The sequence below is a fragment of the Rhineura floridana genome, chromosome 6 (assembly GCF_030035675.1).
Source record: "Rhineura floridana isolate rRhiFlo1 chromosome 6, rRhiFlo1.hap2, whole genome shotgun sequence".
Taxonomy (NCBI): Eukaryota; Metazoa; Chordata; class Lepidosauria; order Squamata; family Rhineuridae; genus Rhineura; species Rhineura floridana.
The window spans coordinates 9940053-9948815 of NC_084485.1; the positions used below are offsets into that span (position 1 = coordinate 9940053).

The following is an 8763-nucleotide window of genomic DNA, read 5'->3' on the forward strand; positions in this document are numbered from 1 at the left end:
AAGGATGGCTGAGTTTCGGTTTGCATATTGCTTTGGAAAGTGTGAGCTCCCCCCCATCCCTAGACATGGTGAAAAAACTACATGTGAAAAGATGTAACATAGTAGTATAAGGGATGTTGCAGCCGGAGCTTGACCTGTAGTGTGAACTCAGCTTCTTCCTGGTTTCACAGTTTTTGCAACAGCAAACATACAGTTGGGTAAATCAAAGAGGAATGACCACAGCCCAGTGGTATGGTGCAAGCTCTGCATGCGGAAGATCTGAAGTTCAACTGCTGGTGCTGTTAGAAATGCCTGCCGCCTGCCAGAGTGCTCAGTATTGGGAAAGAAGGGCCAATGATGTGACTCAATGGATGGCAGTGTCTTACGTCCATATATGGTCTTCTCATATGATTCAGGTTGACTGTCTGCCTTTCCATTTTCTTTTTTTCGAAGTGCAATATGCACATAGGAACCTAAGAATCTGTCTTTTACTGACTCAGGCCGTTGGTCCCTTTAACTCAGTACTGCCCATGTTGGATGGGGCTGCTGAGACTTGGAGACCATCAACATCCAGAGAGCCACACATTCCTCCTCCCTGGACTACGCTGACCAGCGGCGTCTCTCCAGGCTTTGAGACAGGAGTCTTTCTGATATCTATTGAAGAGCCAGAGGAGTGCACTGGGGACCTTTTGCATGCAAAGCAATGACCTTGGAAGGATCGGTCAGTTTCAGGTGTCTCGGTTCCTCATTTTTCCAATCCAAAATTCAGTTCTCCATATTTCTGCAGGAATTTGTGATTCCTTTTTTTTAAAAAAATCCTCATGAAAATTCTTGAGCGTTTTAGTGGGAATTTCTCCTAAATAAACACATTTTTGTATGCAGTTTTGACTAATGTATACATTTCCTAAGCAATTTCTCCTAAAATAAAGCATTTTTATATGTATTTTTCACTAATATATTCCCTTTTATGCACATTTTCCCCAATACTTGCATTTTTGTACACACTGTTTGGTTGGAGAACACCCCACCGCAAAATTCAGGTAAGTGCGAATTTTGAAGGATAACTGTGTTTCAGTTCTCATATTGTTTCGGAAAGTGTGGATTTGATAGTTTCTACTTTAAATGTGAACTGAACTGAATTTCTTCCCTATCCCTACAGCCCAGTTCCACTACAGCTGGCGCACCTATAAAACACCACCTCCACGCGCTGTGGTACTCTCTCTATACCACATGGTCTCCAGTACTCTGTGGTTTTAAACAACCCTCTCTTGGCCCAGCTAAGGCATTGCTTCTTCCACTCCCCACCCCACGTTGCCTCCTGCCTCGAAAGAAGATGGATTGTTTTTCAAGCGAAGGATGTTTTTTCAAGCAGAGGAGTCAGTGCTGGTGTTCCTTTGTCAGGCTCCAAATGATATTTTATGCTGGCAATTAACAAAACAAACACAGGCCACTCAGGTCTGTTTGTAATTATTTGCCTTAATGATTCCCCGGCCTCACTGTCGGGCGTTCTCTCGCACATGGCATTGTGCCAAGCAGAGGGTGGGGGACAGCTGTTGAGTATGTCTTCCAGAAGCTCTGCTTTCAGTGTTGGCTTCTGGCTCCATGTGGAGAGCCTGGAGGCAGAACGTTCCAGATCTCCTGCAGTGCCAAGAGGGCACCAAAGTGTCGTTGGACCAGTCCCTGGGGTGCCTCACAAGTATGGGAAGCTTCCCTACCCGCCCTCACCCGATGGACTCATCTCTGTGGCAACGGAAGAGGGAGGAGCTGAAACAGAGTGGACCAAAGCTGTTAAGTCTCAATGCCATACACCAAATGTTCAATAGCCACAACTAGGGATGGAAAGATCAGTCGATTTTAGTTCTCTCAATTCCTCATTTTTCCAGCCTTAAATTTGGTTCTCCACATTTCTGCAGTGATTTACATTTTTTATATTAAAAAACTCCTCCTGAAAATCCTTCAACATTTTAGTTTGAATTTCTCTTAGCAAACACACATATGTATGCAGTTTTGGCTAATGTACCCATTTTTTCAAGCAGTTTCTCCCAATATAATGCATTTTTGTATGTTGGTTTCTCTAATATATCTTTATGCACACTTTCCCCTACTAGATGCATTTTTTATAAACATTGTTCAATCGCAAAATTCTGATGCATGGGAATTTCAAAGGATGGCTGTGTTTTGGAAGGGAGGTATAAGGGAATCCCTGTCGAGGAACGGAAATGTATTTTTGGGTGTAATATTGTGGAGGACATTATCCATTACCTGTTATATTGCCCACTGAACGCCGACCCCAGACAGAAATTTTTGGCCCAGTTCATCCATTCTCCTTTGGTTAAATGCCCTAAGGAGCTAGTAGTAGAGCTCCTAAATGATAACTTCAAACACGTGACTATTGTTGTAGCCAACTTTGCCTTGGCAGCTAAAAAGTTACGCGCGTTTTATATTCAAAATCAGAAACCCTGAAATTTTAAAATGTTTTATTTCTACTCACCAGGCTCAACATGGGTCTTATGGTGGTCCTCATATCATTTTAAAAAAGTGCAAATAGGACAGATTCGGCTTTAAATGTGAACTGAATCAAATTTCTCTCCCTTCCCTGCCTGCAACACATTGCTCCCAACCCTCTTCCCCACCCCAGCCCCCGCCCCTTGCAACAAGGAATCAGTCTGTTTATCTGAGCATTGTCCTGCAGATTGAAATGGTACAATCCACACTCAGTTGAATGGCCTCAGTATGAACTAGACTTTTCTCTATTTTGTTTTACAACAAATATTTTAGTTTGGAACATTGAAAGCTGCCTTATACCAAGTTGAACCACTGGCTCATCCAGCTCAGTATTGTCTACACTGACTGGCAGCTGCTCTCCAGAGTTACAGGCAGGGGACGTACTCCCAGCCCTACCTGGAGATGCTGGGGATTGAACCTGGGACCTTCTGCATGCAAAGCAGATGCTCACCCACTGAGCTACGCCCCTTCCCTATAAGGACTTGAGGAATGTGGTGCTGATTTGGGACCGAAGTTGGCTGCTTACTTCTCTACCTCTGTTTCACCTGTATATTGATAATTTGCAGTAGTATATCTGCTACCACAGCCCTGGCCTAGCCATTTTGTCTGGTCCAAGAGAAGGTGTGTGTGTGTGTGTGAGAGAGAGAGAGAGAGAGAGACTCCCTCCTCTTTGAACTGCTAAATAGTTGGGGAAAGGCAGCATGGATGCTCCAGCAGCTGAAGACTCTGTGCCACCCAGAGGGATGGTGCTTGGGTCAATTGTCCCATCTGCCCGCTCTTGTTTGAAACCTGGCAGCCCCGGCAGCGCGTCACGTCAGGGAAACTTGATCAATGCTGCTTTGTCGAAGTGCTGCTGTTTTATTTTCTTTGCAGGCACAAGCAGATAAACCATCAAGCGTTGTCCTTCAGGGGCAGCTGGAGGTCTCCACTAGCCTGGTCAACACTCAAGGTCGCCGTTGGCTCCTGGACCTTAAAGTAAAGAGCGTCACTGAAGCACAGTCTGTCGGGCGGCTGGGCTAAAAAAGGCAGTTTCAGGACCCACCCAGTGAAGTAACCACCCACAAGAGACACGAGGATTGAGACCCCAAGGCCTGCAGCCTGGTAGAGAGCCTGCTGGGTGGCACTCCTCCCCAGGTTTTCTCCCGCTGAGGTTGCCTCCATGGTAGCATTTCCTGGGGGCAGACCACGTGGAGGGAAGACCTGGAATAGGTTGAGTCCATAGGCCTCATCGGGCACTAACAAAATGGCCACAATTCCACCCACAGCTCCGATGATGCCTGGTAGGCCATGAAGGTTGTGGATGCCACATTGGTCCTGTAGGCGGACGTGGGTGGCCAAGAATGGAGTCATGTATTTGAAGCCAAGGATACAGGCTAGAGAGGAAATGATACCCAGGGCTAATGCTCCAGATGGCGAAATGACCATGTCTGCCACTGCACCAATGGCCACGCCACCAGCCAACGTGGCATTCTGCAAGTGGCACATGTTCAGCTTGCCGCTCTTCTCCAGGAGGCTGGAGGTAGCAAATGAGGTCAAGGCACTGGCGCTGAGAGTAATCCATGTGTGTAGCACGGCCCTGTGTTGGGCATCCCCTGGCTGGGCCAGGACAGCCACGAAGCTGGGCCAGAACACCCAAAGGAACATGGTTCCCACCAAGGAGAGAAGGTCAGAGATATAAGAAGGAGTCTCCTTTGGGTGTCCCAGTTGCAATCCTGGCCGGTACAGAGCGATGGAGGTGCCTAGCCCAAAATAGCAAGCAAAGACGTGGAGAGTGATGGTTCCTCCCACATCCACAGCCTGGAAGTAGCTCACAACGAGCCACTCGCAGGCCACGTAGAGGGGGATTTCGCAAAGGCTCATGAGGAGAAGCTGGATGGAACTCGTTCGGCCCAGGATGGCCCCGGCTGAGATGAGGACCGTCACGGCTGCGAATTCGGCAGTGAGGATGTTGTAAAGGCCAAGGTGGACCTTCCCATGGTGGCAGTGGTGCACAAATCCTTGAATGACCAGGGCCCACTGGGTGGAGAAGTTGGCCAGCAGAAAGTTGTAGGCGACCGCACTGACTCCGTAGCCTTTCATGAAAGCCAGCAGCAAGCCCAGCCCCACCAGCAGCATCAACTGTACGTCCTGGAAGAAAGAGAAGATGGCGTAGAGCTGGTTGGCAGCCAGGTCAGTGCGGGCAAGCTGGTTGGTGGCGTCTGTGTGCTCATCGTATGTCACGAAGAGGGCAAAGATCATCAGCAGAGCTCCCTGGAAGAGGAACAGCAAGACGGGCAGCCGGCAGCGGAGGCTAGTGGAGAAGACCTTGGACATTTCCGAACAGGATACGCAAAGATCCTGCAGAAAGAGGAATCCAGCCAATGAGAAGACAGCGACAAAGTCAGTGCATTGGCAAGCTCTGTTTGTTGCTGTTACATGCCTTCAAGTCGATTACGACTGATGGTGACCCTATGAATCTTTTTAGATATATTCATAGGGTTTTCATGGTAAGAGGCATTCAGAGGTGGCTTACCATTGCCTTCCTCTAAGCTTACGGCACCCGGTATTCCCAGGTGGTCTCCTGTCCAAATACTAACCAAGCCTGACCCTGCTTAGCTTCCAAGATCAGACGAGATTGGGCATGTTCAGGGTAGTATGGCCGTAGATGGCAAGCTCTGTACTCGCAGGAAATTAAGAAATGCCTTCCACCTTCTTGTTGGATAAGGCTCTCTCTTTCTGCCAACCCCCCTCTCTTTTCTACATCTTTCTCTATTTCTGGAACTCCCCCCCCTTCCTCTCTTCTGTACCACCCCTTTTTCTCCCTCCTTCCTTGCCCAGCAGATTTTCCTGTGAGGTAGGTTAGGCTGAGAGATAGTGACTGGCCCAAGGTCACCCTGCGAGCTTCTTGGCTGAGTGGGGATTTGAACTCTGGTCTCCCAGGTCCTTTCTGCAGTACTCTAACCACTACACCACACTGGCTCCCGTGCATGCCGATGGGACAGCCCTCCAGCTTCAGGAGGCAAAACCCATTTATCCCACCCTCCAAATGTAGTAAAGAGACGAATGGCAACCCCCATCTGCACTCTGCATCTCCAGCCCAGTGCTGGACTGGGGACATCACTACATAATGCGATAAGAAAAAAACCCTTTTTTAAAAAAAAAACCATGGCAAGGCTTTTAGAAAGAACTTAGAGTGGTAACTCCACATCTGGTGCCCTGGTCTAAACTCCGTGCTTAAGGTACTGCCACTGTTTACCTTTCATTGCTGGAATTAAACATTAACCAGCACTAGAGTCGAAACTGTTGAGAAACTGGACTTCCTTTTTTGCGGTACTCCTAGCTGGCATGTCAGTTTCAATTTTTAACCATTAAAAGACCATTAAAATGTGTGCATATGCAAAGATGGCCTGCCTGTCCCCTCAAATGCCTGGGCCACCAGCAGGATGCATGCGCTTGCACTATTGAAGATACTTCTGGCATTAGTGATGGACGGCAAACGACACTAGCCAGAGCTTGGAAAAGTTACTTTTTTGAACTACAACTCCCATCAGCCCAATCCAGTGGCCATGCTGGCTGGGGCTGATGGGAGTTGTAGTTCAAAAAAGTAACTTTTCCAAGCTCTGCACTAGGCCCCCTTCGTGTAAATGTGGGACCAGCCCCTGCATTTTTGCTGTTTGAGGCAAAGGACAAGAGAGCTCCCCTGCGCACCCTTTCTGTATACTGAAACCTACTGAAGCAGTAGCTAAATCTGACAGCAGCAGGCTTAGTTCGGGGCTACTGTGTAAGCTCTGTAGCATACACAGCTCTGTTCTCCAACACCTTGCCATTGCTTCTTCCCTCCCCCCCAGAGTCTGCCATCTGGTGCTGCTGCCTTACTCTGCCTAATGATAGGGCCGGCCGTAGTGAAAGAGCAAATGTGGGTCGCTGCAGCCCCATTGCCTTTGAAAAGTTAGCACAAATGTCTGAGGCAGGCAAGTCTACATGCATAGACCTCTATGTGCATATGCTTCCCCAGATCCTAGGACCCTGATCACACAAGGCTCCAAGTCCCAGGGAAGTCTACAGATCCAGCAGGGAAGCCAATACTGCTGTGAACAGGGAAAGAGGCACAGCCTCTTCATGCCTCCGTAGCCATGTCAGACGTGTAAAAGGGGCTGCTGTTCCCTACCTCTGGGGATCTCGTGTGACTTCTCCAATGCATTCTGGAGGAGGGCTGGGGAAGAAATTTGGTTCAGCTTGTATTTTAATGTGACCTACCAAATCTGCCCTTCTCAAAGCACTCCGCAAACTGAAATACAGCTATCCTTTGAAATCTGCACTTCTTTGAATTTTGCAAGCCAATTCTCCAACTAAATAATGTGCACATTAATGGGAATATTAGGTCGATGTGTGCATAAAAATGAATGCTAGTGAAAAGAACATAGAGCAAATGCATTATATTAGGAAGAATTGCATGCAAAATTGCATACGTTACACAAAAGTGCATACAAAATTGGGTATATGAGGAGAAGTGTGCAGTAAAATGTTGACTGATTTTCGTGAGAACTCTTCTTTAAAAAAAACTGATGCAAAAATGTAGAGAACTGACAAGAGTAGAAAAAATTAGAAACATAGAGATGAACTGAAATAGACAGAATGCTCCATCCCTATTCTGGAAACCAGAAGCCTTATTCCCAGTGGAGGCTGGTGGCTCTGCTGTCAGTGGGGCAGTGAATCCGCTCCAGGTTTTAATCTGAACTTTCAAGGAGCTGTCCAAGGTGCTTCAGTACCTCCTTGAAAGTTCAGACTAAAACCCGGAGTGGATTCACTGCACCACTGCTAATTCCTTCACTTGCTACGTGTCCTGGAGTCCACAAATGCTATCCATAGCACTGACTCTTGCTGTCTCTGGGATTGCAAAGTCCCCATTTATTATGGTGCTCATCCCTCCCTCCTGATGCCAATCGGATACCGCACCCTCTTGGATCCTCTTGCCTGTGCATAGGGAATGACCCCAGTAGCTAAGGAACTCTAGGACTTGTAGTTCTTGGGAAAGCATACCACCTACAGAAGCACAATTCTCTCTGTTTCTCAAACTAGTGTCCAGCAGGATGTAAATACAAGAAAACAAACGAACAATATATGCAGCTTGCAAAGTCCAGCTTTTGTTGGCACAGAATTTCAGTCACAGCATGCACAACACAGCTCTGTGTATCAACCTGCCCTAACCTGGTGCTCTTTAGATGTTCCTGGACTACAACTCCCATCACCCCCAGCCAGCTAAAGGCCAGGGATGATGGGACTCATAGTCCAGCAACATCTGGAGAACGCCAGGTTGGGGAAGGGTGCTGCTGTACCTAATGTGTTCTCTGCCCAAAAAGTACCCTCCTCATTCCTGGCCCGGCAGCCTCCTCCCATCTGTTGATCCTTCCGTGATTTCTACTTGCCTGGTAGCAGGAATTTGCGAATGCAGAAGCCTTCCAGCGGTGCTCTCTTCTGAGATGTCTTGTGTTGTGTTGTTACCTGTTAAAGGAGGAGGGGAGATGTTACTTCCCCAGGAGGAACAGCGTTTTGACAAGGATTTTTGAAATGGCCATGAAAGGATTTGTCACAGATGCATGAGAAAAGTTGAGTGCCTGGCAGTCCGCTTACAGGCTGATATTAGCTCTCTGCACATGACCCAGGTTCTCTGGGGTCAGCCAGTGGGTGACAAGGGAGAGGGATTGCGCCTGCTGGCCCCGCTCCCAATCTCCATTCATTGATTGGGCCTTCTGCATAAAGCCTACGGGAGACCCCATCAGCATTTGGAGTCTGAGCAAGGAGGTAGCAGGCAACATCCCACGCTTCAGTTTGGCCAACGGCACTGAGTGCCAGCTGGACAGTTACAACTAAAAACATCAAAAGACTGTCTTTACCTGTTCTCTGCCTAGCAAACCCAAGAGGGCAAAGTCTCTCCTTGTGTCTATTACCAGCGATACGATCAACAACAAAAGAATACAGCCCCACTGTCAGAGAGTGAGCATAACCCTTTCGTCTCCAGCCGGTCTTTGGGCTGTTTTATTTATCGCTCACTGAAATGGGAACAGCTGTGGCTCAGTAGTAGAGCATTTGCCTTGCATGCTTCAACCTGGCTTCAGTTGTCCATGCTCTGGTAACCTCCAAGTTAGATTATTGCAATGCGCTCTATGTGGGGCTGCCTTTGAAGATGGTTCAGAAACTGCAGCTTGTGCAAAATGCAGCGGCCAGATTGGTAACATAGACCAGACAGTTCAAACACATAAAACCAATTCTGGCCCACTTGCATTGGCTGCCTGTAAGTTT

The 8763-nt window shown here is 47.9% G+C and overlaps 1 protein-coding gene and 1 pseudogene across 2 annotated transcripts; both read right to left on the reverse strand.

Annotated features, from left to right (window-relative positions):
* Positions 1 to 2441: 2441 nt before the first annotated feature.
* On the reverse strand, positions 2442 to 8337 carry LOC133386556 (ammonium transporter Rh type A-like). Of its 2 annotated transcripts, XM_061630231.1 has the most exons (3): positions 8095 to 8337; positions 7890 to 7965; positions 2442 to 4821 (listed from the first exon to the last, which is right to left on the reverse strand). In XM_061630231.1, exon 3 carries the CDS (start codon positions 4795 to 4797, stop codon positions 3376 to 3378), a length of 1422 nt encoding a protein of 473 aa, XP_061486215.1. In that variant the 5' UTR covers positions 4798 to 4821; positions 7890 to 7965; positions 8095 to 8337; the 3' UTR covers positions 2442 to 3375. The 2 variants fall into 2 exon arrangements, with proteins under 2 accessions (XP_061486215.1, XP_061486214.1); XM_061630230.1 differs by having other exon boundaries at positions 7890 to 8337.
* Positions 5012 to 5130, reverse strand: LOC133388096 (5S ribosomal RNA; annotated as a pseudogene).
* Positions 8338 to 8763: the final 426 nt, after the last annotated feature.

Bases quoted from the DNA above. Each gene is read 5' to 3' on its own strand.
- LOC133386556 (XM_061630231.1), bottom strand. From the start codon at position 4,797: ATGTCCAAGGTCTTCTCCACTAGCCTCCGCTGCCGGCTGCCCGTCTTG.